At 43.2% G+C, this 15089-nt stretch overlaps 1 protein-coding gene across 4 annotated transcripts in view; it reads right to left on the bottom strand.

The window, feature by feature from the left end:
• The window catches only part of LOC118386109 (anion exchange protein 3-like), a 101325-nt gene that overhangs the window by 60585 nt on the left and 25651 nt on the right, over positions 1-15089 (bottom strand). For all 4 annotated transcript variants that reach the window (XM_035773536.2, XM_035773538.2, XM_035773535.2 and 1 more), the window contains exon 2: positions 14051-14253. In XM_035773536.2, coding sequence (XP_035629429.2) covers positions 14051-14104 — 54 coding nt within the window. In that variant the 5' untranslated portion in view covers positions 14105-14253. The remainder of the gene's footprint in view (positions 1-14050; positions 14254-15089) is intronic.

Below are 15089 nucleotides of genomic sequence, written 5' to 3' on the forward strand. Positions count from 1 at the left end.
AAACTTTTGTTATTGACCAAATACTTATTTTCCACCATAATTTGCAAATACATTTTTCTGGATTTTTCTCTTCTCATTTTGTCTGTCATAGTTGAAGTGTACCTACGATGAAAATTACAGGCCTCTCTCATCTTTTTTTAAGTGGGAGAACTTGCACAATTGGTGTCTGACTAAATACTTTTTTGCCTCACTGTACATAGATGGTGTTTGAGGGAGAATAACCTAGCCCTAAACTGACGTTTTGCTTTTCTGAGAGTTAAAGGCAGAGTTAAAGGCACCCCAGCTAGAACATTCTGAGAATCATGTGTTTCTTAGAGCTTGGCGAGAGTGTGGTTGTCTTATGGTTATTTTGCATACAACCTTCCCACAAATTTCTGGGAATGGTGCAGGATAGTTGCTTGGCTTTGGAACATTCTCAGCACATTTAAAGAACTTGTAAAAAAAAATAAAAAAAATAAGATATTTCATTCCTTTAACAGATTTATTTTTAAATGTTTACATATTTTCATGTATTATTTCCTGCAAACCCTACCACCCCTCACCTAATTGGAGTAAACTAAGAAGCAACAACACTTTTTTATGGCGATTTTGGAGCAGCGGCTTCTTCCTTGCTGCGTGGCCTTTCAGGTTAAGTCAATATAGGACTTGTTTTACTGCGGATATAGATACTTTTTACTTGTTTCCTCCAGCATCTTCACAAGATCATTTGCTGTTGTTCTGGGATTGATTTGAACTTTTCACACCAAATTACATTCACCTCTAGGAGACAGAATGCGTGTCCTTCCTGAGCAGTATGATGGCTGCGTGGTTCCATGGTGTTTAGACTTGCGTACTATTGCTTATACAGATGAACGTGGTACCTTCAGGCATTTGGAAATTGGATGAACCAGACTTGTGGAGGTCTAAAAAAAGATCTTGACTGATTTCTTTCATTTTTCCCATGATGTCAAGCAAATAGGCACTGAGTATGAAGGTAGGCCTTGAAATACATCCACAGGTACACCCCCAAGTGACTCAAATGATGTAAATTAGCCTATCAGAAGCTTCTAAAGCCATGACATAATCTTCTGGAATTTTCCAAGCTGTTCAAGGCAAAGTCAGCTTAGTGTATGTAAACTTATGACCCACTGGAATTGTGATACAGTGAATTATAAGTGAAATAATCTGTCTGTAAACAATTGTTGGAAATATTACTTGTGTCATGCACAAAGTAGATGTGGTTGAATAACAAGTTTTAAATGACTCCAACCTAAATGTATGTAAACTTCTGACTTCAACTGTATATTTTGTTTGTTTTAAGTCCTGGCCTTCCTGTTTCTGATGTCCATTCAGTTTGATTTCTATTTGACATATATTTTTAACGGTATATTTTACATTTGTTATCTTGTTGTTATTTGTCCCACCCTTCAGCACCATTGAACCCCTCCCATCTATCTCTTAACACCGTCTATATTGGATTTCTGGTAAGGCGAGGGGTGGGGGTGTGTCTTTTTGTCAAAGCAGCTGGTGAGCAATGTCTAATATTAAAGAAGTCTCAAGGCATTGCTCGCCTGAGGTAGAGTACTTTATGATAAGCTGTAGACTACACTATATACTAAGAGAGTTCTCATCTATATGATTCATAGCCGTCTATTTACCACCACAGACCGATGCTGGCACTAAGACCACACTCAACCATCTCTATAAGGCCATAAGCAAACAAGAAAATGCTCATCCAGAAGCAGCGCTCCTAGTGGCCAGGGACTTTAATGCATGAAAACTTAAATCAGTTTTACTACATTTTTACCAGCATGTCACATGTGTAACCAGAGAAAAAAAAACTGTAGACCACCTTTACTGCACACACAGAGATGTGTACAAAGCTCTCCCCCGCCCTCCATTTGGAAAATCTGACCAAGATTCAATCCTCCTGATTCCTGCTTACAAGCAAAAAATAAAGCAGGAAGTACCAGTGACTCGCTCAATACGGTAGTGGTCAGATGACGCGGATGCTACGCTACAGGACTGTTTTGCTAGCACAGTCTGGAATATGCTTGGGGATTCATCCAATGGCGTTGAGGAGTATACCACCTCAGTCGTCGGCAACGTTGTCCCCACAGTGACCGTACGTACATATCCCAACCAGAAGCCATGGATTACAGGCAACATCAGCATCAAAATAAAGGCTAGAGCTGCCGCTTTCAAGGAGCGAGACACTAAATCACTCACGTCGGTAGCCATGAAGTGCTTTGGAAGGCTGGTCATGGCTCACATCAACACCCTCATGCCAGAAACCCTAGACCCACTCAAATTCGTTATACCGCCCCAAAATATCCAAAAGATCCACAGACGACATCATCTCAATCGCACTCCACACTGTCCTTTCCCACTTTTACAAAAGGAACACCTACGTGAGAATGCTGTTCATTGACTACAGCTCAGCGTTCAACACCATAGTGCCCACGAAGCTCATCACTAAGCTAAGGACCCTGGGACTAAACACCTCCCTCTGCAACTGGATCCTGGACTTCCTGATGAGCCGCCCCCAGATGGAAAGGGTAAGCAACAACACGTCTACCACGCTGATCCTCAACACTGGGGCCACTCAAGGGTGTGTACTTACTCCCCTGTTCACCCACGACTGCGTGTCCAAACACGACTCCAACACCATCATTAAGGTTGCTGACGACACAACAGTGTTAGGCCTGACTACCGACAATGATGAGACACCCTATAGGGAGGAGGTCAGAGAAAGTATTTTGGTCTGTAAAGTATTTTCCGTTATATGTCGGACCCCAGTAAGACTAGCTGTCACCATTGGCGTCGGCTAATGGTGAGCCTAATACATCAAATGAAACAGAAGGCTGGTTGGCCAGCATAACCAGGTAGACAAGTGGTCACCAGCTGTTCGATCACGATCGACTGGTCGATCTCCAATGCATTCATAAACAATAGGCAAAAAATGATGTAAAGAACGCTACGCTAAAGCCTTGCGTTCCTATTTTTATTTATTTATTTGCGCTATTGGTGGTAGGTGCACCCGATTCAGCTGCCATGTCTGTCTGCAGTAACGTAGCAGGCATAAAATAAAATTAAAGCAAAGTTCATACTGTTGAGCTTTCTAAACATTTTAAAACCAGGAGTAGAGAGACAAATACAAATACAGCAACGAGATTTTCTGTTTTTGAGTGTGTTCATGTTTAACATTTTACTCAGCACTGTCAACACCTTTTATGAAATACTTTTATAAGCCATAACAGGTGCATTCTTCCTACTTCCACTCGCACTACAACCAGCACTGCAGCTGTAATTTATGAGTAGGAATGTGTTTTGACTTGCTTTGTTATTAATGGCTCTTTTTTAATATTGAGGAATATTTCACTTTCTCTTTTCATTGGAGTAACAACATGAATTTGTGCATGAGGCATGACTTTCTCTATCAGCTGGAAGACAGTGTCCCTTTTTGGTCAGTATCAGCAGATAAAAGGGAGATCGGAGGGACGTTGAGAGGCGGACCCTCAGTCTGCTGCTCTCTCCCTCCACTGAGACTAACCATCAGATGCAGGCACCAGCAGCCCAGTAAAACTACAATAAAAAGCTAATTATTTAAATGTAAGCTCACTCAGCTGTGCCTCACAAGTAATACAACAACGGATCTATTATCGGTGTTATTATTTGGCATACTTCAAATATATAAATTGTCCAAACAACAATGCATTGGCAGGGCAATTCAAGCAAAGCCAATATGCTGTGACGTATTGGGCGTATAGCACAAACCTCATTGCTACAGTACAGTTTTTAATATATTAATGTTGCATATACATACGTTTTTTAAGGTATGTAACAAAAAAATCTGTGTAGTAGATCTCGGCTTGCATTTTGAGAGAGTGATCTTGCCTCAGAAAAAGTTGGTGACCACTGAGCTAGGCCATGCTGGTCAGACCAGCTCCACCAGCATCTGACCAGCGCTGACCAACATAGACCAGAACGAACCAGCTTGAAATTTATGCTGGTCTATGCTGTTTTTTACAGCAGGCTATTCCTAGATAGATCTTTTGTGACTGCTGCAAAATGTCAAAGTGAAAAAACAAACTAATGACTGGTTTTTGTCATGAGAAGAGGCGGGTTTAGCATTTAAACTACGTCATACTGCCCAGAGAGAGAGGGAAAAGGAGCCAAGAGAAAGAGCGTGAGAGAGAGATGACTGCTCAGAAAGAGAGAGAAATGACAAAAAAGGATTTAGAAAGAGAAATGCAGAGGTGAAATGGCATTATTGTTTATAGCAGATGTGTCTATGAAAGGGCACATATTGAATTCACTCTCTCACAGCCAATCAAAGGAGATGTGGCACTGACAGGGAGAGGCTATGCTCTCGATGTTAGCTGATAGATGAACGAAGAGACAAAGCCTTCGACAGCCAGCCTAGTGTGCATGGGAAATGCCACACACACACACACACATGCTCGGGCAGGATTCAACATGAGTGTGTTTCTGTAAGCTTCAAATTAAATGCTGTCACAAACACTGTTGCACACACTGTAATACAGCAAGTGTATCTATCTCTACATGCAAACACATCTAAATACAGTACATCCAGAGTATAATCTACAGGGGCCATACAAGTGTAAGGATACATAGCATGAGTGCCTCACCCTGCAGCTAAGCAGCTCAGTGGCTGGCTTCACTGGCAGTTTGTTACCTCTGATCTCTCAGCAGTGATAACAGCTGACGGCAGCAACATCTGCCCTTATTTCCCACCCATCTATCTGTCAACTTGTTCTACCTGGGAAGTGGCACATACCATCGAGCATACAGTGCAATATCCTTAAGAGGTTCTGTCAGGGCCAGAGGCTAGAGGTTAATTCTGATGCAGCATGACGGATACTGACTGGAGAGCTTAAGATCCTAACCTTTGATGTCCAGAAGGCAAGCCAGTAGACTAGTATTTATCCACAGTATTTTCCCGCTTGCTTACCTTCAAGGCCCACTGTGATATTTATAGATCAGTTAAACTTAATAATAATAGTTCTTTTTTTAATGAAGGAGTGTCCCAGTTAGTACATTTGGTTGTGGGAATGTACATTTTCGGAATCCCATTGGTTCTAGGAATGAAGCCATACGTTTCCTGACTGGAAAAAGTATGTTAAAATGGTCTGAGAATGGAAGTGAACATTTTGCCTGTTCTGGAAATGTACATTTTTAGGTTGCAGGGAGGGTCTGAGAAAAAAATGAGGAAATTCTAGGTTGTTTTAAGGAAGTTAAATAACATTCTGAGAACATTTTCTTAACATTGTGATTATTTGGAGGTTTATGAATAATAACTTCCTTAAAACCTTTACTTAATGTTTCAACGAGACGTTTAATAACACTGCTACTTTAGTTTGGGTTAACTGTTTTGAACTCCAAACACAGATAGGACACATGGAAATGAATTTGCTTTGGCATTACTCATGCAAACATCATTTTTAACTGTGCCATGTTTTTTTAACATAAAAACATTTTCTATTCAAACAGACCATATTTTAAAGGAAACAAGAACTCATTAAGATCATGTGTGGCCAATTAGTGGGCGCAGCCAGCACACGCGAACACACTTAACAAGATAGAAGATAGAGATCTGTTGACGCTGAGAACAGAACGTATCGGTCATTAAATAATATTCTTAGAACATTCTTTGAACATTACTAACATTTGCGTGTGGTTTTAATGGAAGGTTTCTTAATTTTCTAGAACCGGGAGGAAACCAGTAGAAACATTTATGCTGAAGTACTGCGATTCCCACAGAAGAATGTTGTTTTTAACGACCTCGTAACTATTTGAGAGCATTACCAAAATGTCAATAAAATGTAACCATGTTTGAACTTTTAGGAAACATTCTGTTAAAGTCCATATTGGATTTCAATATATGGCAAATAGAAATCAAATCAAACTTTATTTGTAACATGCGCCCAATTACAACGAGCGTATACCTTACTGAAAAATGCTTACTTACAAGCCCTTAAAGTACATTTGGTTCCTTGAAAGTTGTGGGAATCTTTTAAGCCCTTGGTTCTCTCCAGACCTGACTGCACTCGACCAGAACAAAAACATCCTGTGGCGTTCTGCATTAGCATCGAACAGCCCCCGTGATATGCAACTTTTCAGGGAAGTTAGGAACAAATATAGACAAGCTAAGGCTAGCTTTTTCAAACAGAAATTTGCATCCTGTAGCACAAACTCAAAAAAGTTCTGGGACACTGTAAAATCCATGGAGAATAAGAGCACCTCCTCCCAGCTGCCCACTGCACTGAGGCTAGGGAACACTGTTACCACCAAAAAATCCACTATAATTGAGAATTTCAACAAGCATTTTTCTACGGCTGGCCATGCTTTCCAACTGGCTACCCCTACCCCGGTCATCAGCCCTGCGCTCCCCACAGCAACTCGCCCAAACCTCCCCCACTTCTCCTTCACCCAAATACAGATAGCTGATATTCTGAAAGAGCTGCAAAATCTGGACCCCTACAAATCAGCCGGTCTAGACAATCTGAACCCTCTCTTTATAAAATGATCGGTGAAATTGTTGCAATCCCTATTACTAGCCTGTTCAACCTCTATTTCGTATCGTCTGAGATTCTCATAGATTGGAAAGCTGCCGCGGTCATGCCCCTCTTCAAAGGGGAGACACTCTAGACCCAAACTGCTACAGACATATATCTATTCTACCCTGTCTTCTAAGGTCTTCGAAAGCCAAGATAACAAACAGATTACCAACCATTTCGAATCCCACCGTACCTTCTCCGCTATGCAATCTGGTATCAGAGCTGGTCATGGGTGCACCTCCGCCACGCTCAAGGTCCTAAACGATATCATAACCGCCATCAACAAGAGACATTACTGTGCAGCCATATGCATCAATCTGGCAAAGGCTGTTGACTCTGTCAATCACAACATTCTTATTGGCAGACTCAACAGCCTTGGTTTATCAAATTATTTCCTCACCTGGTTCACCAACTACTTCTCTGATAGAGTTCAGTATGTCAAATCGGAGGGCCTGTTGTCCGGACCTCTGGCAGTCTCTATGGGGGTGCCACAGGGTTCAATTCTCGGGCCGACTCTCTTCTCTGTATACATCAATGATGTCGCTCTTGCTGCTGGTGATTCTTTAATCCACCTCTACGCAGACGACACCATTCTGTATACCTCTGGCACTTCTTTGGATACTGTGTTAATTAACCTCCAGATGAGCCATACAATGCCATTCAACTCTCCTTCCGTGGCCTCCAACTGCTCTTAAATGCATGTTAAACTAAATGCATGCTCTTCAACCAATCACTGCAAATACCTGGTTGTCTGGTTAGACTGTAAACTCTCCTTCCAGACTCACATTAAACATCTCCAATCCAATTTCGCAACAAAGCATCCTTCACTCATGCTGCCAAACATACCCTCATAAAACTGACCATCCTACCAATCCTCGACTTCGGCGATGCCATTTACAAAATAGCATCCAACACTCTACCCAACAACTTGGATGTAGTCTACCACAGTGCCATCCGTTTTGTCACCAAAGCCCCATAAACAACCCACCACTGTGACCTGTACACTCTCGTTGGCTGGCCCTCGATTCATACACATTGCAAAACCCACTGGCTCCAGGTCATCTACAAGTCTCTGCGAGGTAAAGCCCTGCCTTACCTCAGCTCACTGGTCACCATAGCAGCACCCACCCATAGCATGCACTCCAGCAGGTATGTCTCACTGGTCACCCCCAAAGCCAATTCTTCCTTCAGCCACCTCTCCTTCCAGTTCTCTGCTGCCAATGACTGGAACAAACTGCAAAAATCAATAAAGCTGGAGACTCTTACCTCCCTCACTAGATTTAAGCACCAGCTGTCAGATCAGCTCACAGATCACTGCTCCTGTACATAGCTCATCTGTAAATAGCCCATCCAATCTACCTCATCCCCATACTGTATGTATCTATGTATCTTGCTCCTTTGCACCCCAGCATCTCTACTTGCACATTCATCTTCTGCACATTCTACCATTCCAGTGTTTAAATGCTATATTGTAGTTACTTCGCCACCATGGCCTATTTATTGCCGCTCTTATCCTACCTCATTTGCATATGCTGTACATAGATTTTTCTACTGTATTATTGATTGTATGTTTGTTTATTCCATGTGTAACTCTGTGTTGTTGTATGTGTCGAACTGCTTTGCTTTATCTTGGCCAGGTCGCAGTTGCAAATGAGAACTTGTTCTCAACTAGCCGACCTGGTTAAATAAAGGTCAAATAAAAATAAATAAAATAAAGTGACTATGTATTGATAATAAACACAGAGCAGCAGCAGTGTAATAGGGGGGAAATGCAAATAGCCTGGGTAGCCATTTGATTAGATGTTCAGGAGTCTTATGGCTTGGGGGTAGAAGCTGTTTAGCAGCCTCTTGGACATAGACTTCCGGAAGTGCCCCAGTACCGCTTGCCGTGTGGTAGCAAAGAGAACAATCTATGACTAGGCTGGTTGGAGTCTTTGACAATTTTTAGGGCTACCTCTGACACCGCCAGTTATAGAGGTCCTGGATGGCAGGAAGCTTGGCCCCAGTGATGTACTGGGCCGTACACACTACCCTCTGTAGTGTGTTGCAGTCGGAAGCCGAGCTGTTGCCATACCAGGCAGTGATGCAACCAGTCAGGATGCTCTCAATGGTGCAGCTGTAGAACCTTTTGAGGATCTGGGGACTCATTAAAAATCTTTTTATTAAAAAATTAGGGTGTGCTCGGTTGTCCTTTTCCTGTAGTTCACAATCATCTCCTTTGTCTTGATCACATTGAGGGAAAGGTTGTTGTCCTGGCACCACACGGCCAGGTCTCTGACCTCCTCCATATAGGCTGTCTCATCGTCATCGGCAAATGTAACGATGGTGTTGAAGTCGTGCCTGGCCATGCAGTCATGAGTGAACAGAGATTTCAGGAGGGGCCCCCGTATTAAGGATCAGCGTGGCGGATGTGTTGTTACCTACCCGTACCACCTGGGGGCAGCCCATCAGGAAGTCCAGGATCCAGTTGCAGAGGGAGGAGTTTAGTCCCAGGGTTCTTAGCTTAGAGATGAGCTTTGTGGGCACTATGGTGTTGAACGCTGAGCTGCAGTTAATGATTAGCATTCTCACATACGTGTTCCTATTGTTCTGGTGTGAAAGGGCAGTGTGGAGTGCAATAGAGATTGCATCAGCTGTGGATCTGTTGGTGTGGTAGGGTTTCTGGGATAATGGTGTTGATGTGAGCCATGACCAGCCTTTCAGAGCATTTCATGGCTACAGATGTGAGTGCTATGCGTTTGTAGTCATTTAGGCAGGTTACCTTAGTGTTCTTGGGCACAGGGACTATGGTAGTCTGCTTTAAACATGTTGTTATTACAGACTCAAACAGGTAAAGGTTGAAAATGTTAGTGAAGGCACTTGCCAGTTGGTCAGCGCATATTTTGAGTACACGTCCTGACAATCCGTCTGCCCCTGCGGCTTTGTGAATGTTGGCCTGTTTAAAGGTCTTGTTCACATCGGCTACGGAGTGCATGTTCACGCAGTCGTCCAGAACAGCTGATGCTCTCACGCATGCTTCAGTCTTACTTGCCTTGAAGCGAGCATAGAAGTAATTTAGCTCGTCTGATAGGCTCGTGTCACTGGGCAGCTTGTGTCTGTGCTTCCCTTTGCAGTCTAATAGTCTGCAAGCCCTGCCACATCCGATGAGCGTTGAATCGTTTTACACCGGCTCCAATCTTAGTCTTGTATTGACGTTTTTACTATTTGATGGTTCGTCGGAGGGCATAACGGGATTACTTATAAACTTCCGGATTAGAGTCCCGCTTCTTGAAAGCGGCAGCTCTACCATTTAGCTCAGTGCGGATGTTGCCTGTAATCCATGGCTTCTTGTTGGGGTATGTACATACGGTCACTGTGGGGACGACGTCATCGATGCACTTATTAATAAAGCCAGTGACTGATGTGATGTACTCCTCAATGCCATTGGAATAATCACGGAATATATTCCAGTCTGTGCTAGCAAAACAGTCCTGTAGTTTACCATTTGCTTCATTTGACCACTTTCTTATTGACCGAGTCACTGGTGCTTCCTGCTTTAGTTTTTGTTTGTTTAGTTTTTGTTTTTCTTCGCCCTCCATTTGCCAAATGGACTTTGTACGTGTTTCTGTGTGTGGAGTAAAGGTGGTCTAGAGTTTTTTCCCTCTGGTTGCACGTTTAACATGCTGGTAGAAATGTGTTTTTCCTGCATTAAAGTCCCCCGCCACTAGGAGCGCCACCTCTGGGTGAGCGTTTTCCTGTTTACTTGTGGCCGATACAGCTCATTGAGTGCGGTCTTAGTGACACCATTGGTTTGTGGTTGTATGTAGACAGCTATGAAAAATACAGATGAAAACTCTCTTGGTAAATAGTGTGGTCAACAGCTTATCATGGGATACTCTACCTCAGGCGAGCAAAACCTCAACACTTCCTTAGATTTCATGCACCAACAGTTTGTTTTACAAATATACATAGACCGCCACCCCTTGTCTTACCAAAGGCCGTTGTTCTATCCTGCCAAAAGAGCTGAAAACCTGCCAGCTATATGTTATTCATGTCGTCATTCAGCCATGACTCATTGAAACATAAGATATTACAGTTTTTAAATGTCTTGTTGGTAGGATATACGTGATCGTAGTTAGTCTATTTTTATTATCGATTGATTGTACGTTGCCTAATAGGACCAATAAATAGTAAAGGTAGATTACCCTTCCGGCAACGGATCTTTACAAGGCACCCGGATATTCGTCCACGATACCTTTGTCTCTTTCTCCAGAGAATAACGGGGATGAATGCCTTGTCGGGTCTGAAGTAAATCCTTCCCGTCCGACTTGTTGAGGAAAAAGTATTCCTCCAGTATGGGGTGAGTAATCGCTGTCCTGATAATAAAAAAGGCTACTTTCCGTCATAAGACAGGGTGGCAGAAAGATTATGTACAAAATAACTTACAAATAATGCGAAAAAATATACACAATAGCACAATTGGTTACGGGATCCTAAAACAGCAGCCATCTCCTTCGACGCCATCTGAATACTTTACGTAAGTATTCTGACCATTTACTCAGTACATTGTTTAACTTCTTGGATATAGGGGGCGCTCTTTTAATTTATGGATAAAAAAAAGGTTCCCGTTTTAAACAAGATATTTTGTCACGAAAAGATGCTCGACTATGCATATAATTGACAGCTTTGGAAAGAAAACACTCTGACGTTTCCAAAACTGCAAAGATATTGTCTGTGAATGCCACAGAACTAATGCTACAGGCGAAACCAAGATGAAATTTCATACAGGAAGTGCCCCAGATTTTGAATGCGCTGTGTTCCAATGTCTCCTTATATGGCTGTGTATGGGTCACGAATGAGCTTAGACTTTCTGTCATTTCCCCAAGGTGTCGACAGCATTGTGACGTATTTGTAGGCAAATCATTGGAAGTTTGACCTTAAGAGACTACATCTACCAGGTGGCCGCTTGGTGTCCTCCGTTGCAATTATTGCGTAATCTCCAGCTGCGTGTATTTTCCGTTTGCTTCGAGGAGAAACACAGCTGCCACGAATGATTTATCATCGAATAGATATGTGAAAAACACTTTGAGGATTGATTCTAAACAACGTTTGCCATGTTTCTGTCGATATTATGGAGTTAATTTTTTTTCAATTTGGCGTTGTAGAGACTGCATTTTCTGATTTTTTTCTTAGCCAAACGTGATGAACAAAACGGAGCGATTTCTCCTACACAAATAATGTTTTTGGAAAAAATGAACATTTGCTATTTAACTGAGAGTCTCCTCATTGAAAACATCCGAAGTTCTTCAAAGGTAAATTATTTTATTTGAATGATTTTCTTGTTTTTGTGAAAATGTTGCCTGCTGAATGCTAGGCTTAATGCTATGCTAGCTATCAATACTCTTACACAAATGCTTGTGTAGCTATGGTTGAAAAGCATATTTTGAAAATCTGAGATGACAGTGTTGTTAACAAAAGGCTAAGCTTGTGAGTGAATATATTTCTTTCATTTCATTTGCGATTTTCATGAATAATTAACGTTGCGTTAAGGTAATGAGCTTGAGGCTATAATTACGCTCCCGGATACGGGATTGCTCGACGCTAGAGTTTAAGCACCTTTGTACCGCAATCTTTAAGTCATACCACAGATTCTGAATTGGATTGAGGTCTGGGCTTTGACTAGGCCATTCCAAGACATTTAAATGTTTCCCCTTAAACCACTCGAGTGTTGCTTTAACAGTATGCTTAGGGTCATTGTCCTGCTGGAAGGTGAACCTCCGCACCAGTCTCAAATCTCTGGAAGACAAACAGGTTTCCCTCAAGAATGTCCCTGTATTTAGTGCCATCCATCATTCCTTCAATTCCCTGCCGATGAAAAACATCCCCACAGCATGATGCTGCCAAAACCATGCTTCACTCTGGGGATGCTGTTCTCGAGCTGATGAGAGGTGTTGGGTTATATCCATTGTGTCCTCCTCCCAGAGCGCTAAGAACCTTGGCGTGATCCTGGACAACACCCTGTCGTTCTCAACTAACATCAAGGCGGTGGCCCGTTCCTGTAGGTTCATGCTCTACAACATCCGCAGAGTACGACCCTGCCTCACACAGGAAGCGGCGCAGGTCCTAATCCAGGCACTTGTCATCTCCCATCTGGATTACTGCAACTCGCTGTTGGCTGGGCTCCCTGCCTGTGCCATTAAACCCCTACAACTCATCCAGAACGCCGCAGCCCGTCTGGTGTTCAACCTTCCCAAGTTCTCTCATGTCACCCCGCTCCTCCGCTCTCTCCACTGGCTTCCAGTTGAAGCTCGCATCCGCTACAAGACCATGGTGCTTGCCTACGGAGCTGTGAGGGGAACGGCACCTCAGTACCTCCAGGCTCTGATCAGGCCCTACGCCCAAACAAGGGCACTGCGTTCATCCACCTCTGGCCTGCTCGCCTCCCTACCACTGAGGAAGTACAGTTCCCGCTCAGCCCAGTCAAAACTGTTCGCTGCTCTGGCCCCCAATGGTGGAACAAACTCCCTCACGATGCCAGGACAGCGGAGTCAATCACCACCTTCCGGAGACACCTGAAACCCCACCTCTTTAAGGAATACCTAGGATAGGATAAAGTCATCCTTCTCACCCCCCCTTAAAAGATTTAGATGCACTATTGTAAAGTGGCTGTTCCACTGGATGTCATAAGGTGAATGCACCAATTTGTAAGTCGCTCTGGATAAGAGCGTCTGCTAAATGACTTAAATGTAAATGTAATGTAAATGGGTTTGCGCCACACATAGCATTTTCCTTAATGACAAAAAACTACATTTTAGTCTCATCTGACCAGAGTACCTTCTTCCATATGTTTGGTGAGTCTCCCACATGCCTTTTGGCGAACACCAAACGTGTTTGCTTATTTTTGTCTTTAAGCAATGTTTTTTTTCTGGCCACTCTTCTGTAAAACCCAGCTCTGTGGAGTGTACACCTTAAAGTGGTCCTATGGACAGATACTCCCAGCTCCGCTGTGGAGCTTTGCAGCTCCTTCAGGGTTATCATCGGTCTCTTTGTTGCCTCTCTGATTAATGCCCTTGCCTGGTCCGTGAGTTTTGGTGGACAGCCATCTCTTGGCAGGTTTGTTGTGGTGCCATATTCTTTCCATTTTTTAAATAATGGATTTAATGGTTCTCCGTGGGATGTTCAAAGTTTCAGATATTTTTTTAGAACCCAACCCTGATCTGTACTTCTCCACAACTTTTCCGTATAAAAATAAATCCATTTTAAAATGTTATTTTTTAAATTTCACTTCACCAATTTGACTCGTTTGTGTATGTCCATTACATGAAATAGAATAAAAATCCATTTCAATTACAGGTCGTAATGCAACAAAATAGGAAAAACGCCAAGAGGGATATATACTTTTGCAAGGCACTGTACATATTATATGTGTAACATATATTGAGCTGCAGAAGTAATGTCCTCCTGAAGGAAAATAAACATCATAGATAAATAAATAAATCGATCAATCTTACCTGATGCAGGTTGATCAACACATCCTTCTCAGGGGCATGGCCTCCTGCAGCCATGGGGTACGGGGTCCGGCGGAGTGGGAGTGGGGGGCTATGTGTGGTTAGGGAGGGAGGCGGGTGGAGGTGGGAGGAGAGTAGCTAGAGCTTGGGGATCAGCCCTTCTCTTTCACAGTGGGGGTTTCAGGAAGCCTGTGGAGTGGCATAACCTGTGTAGGCAAGAGAAAGAAGTACAGGGGGACAGTTAAGTGAGAAGGCTTGTAACGCCAGGGTAGTGGGTTCGATTCCCGGGACCACCCATACGTAGAATGTATGCACACATGACTGTAAGTCGCTTTGGATAAAAGCGTCAGCTAAATGGCATATATAGAAGGGAACCTAGTTTTGCCTGTTAACAGTCACACTGACAGACACACATATACAAACCCCAACCCTAGCTTCAGTTGCAGACCTAACCCTAACCCCAGTCACAACCCAAACCCTGACCCTAGCTCTAGCTGCAACCCTAACCTTAGCTCCAGACGCAACCCCAACACCGATCATGCCACAACCCTAACCCTAGCTCCTGCCGCTACCCTAAGGAGTTGGCACATACAGTATATGATATCAGTTAAAGCTAAGTAGGAGAACAACATTGGCAGTTCTTTACTCTGCTATTCTATTCCACAGAATGAATAGACTTCGTATACACAAAATAACCAAACACACAGACTGCAGAAATACAGCAGGTCAGGCCCTCTCAGAATAGTGGTCAGTACAAGCATCTGCTTCTGATTATCCCAATCCAGTTCCCCTCCATGCCATCACTCCTGATTAATTACAGTGGCATCCTGCCATCCCCAAAGGCATGCCCAACACCAACTGTCTCTCTATCCTCCCTTTCCACTGAGACCAATGCCCCTGACCACCTGTCTATATGTCTACTCTCTTATATGCCCAACAAACAATCTCAGTGCCAGCATGCTTGTCAGTGCAACTTTAGGTAAGGCCATTGGCCATGTGAATTTTGCAGCCCTCTCAACCTGAAAGGATGGCACGACGATTA

The sequence above is a fragment of the Oncorhynchus keta genome, chromosome 7 (genome assembly GCF_023373465.1).
Source record: "Oncorhynchus keta strain PuntledgeMale-10-30-2019 chromosome 7, Oket_V2, whole genome shotgun sequence".
Taxonomy (NCBI): Eukaryota; Metazoa; Chordata; class Actinopteri; order Salmoniformes; family Salmonidae; genus Oncorhynchus; species Oncorhynchus keta.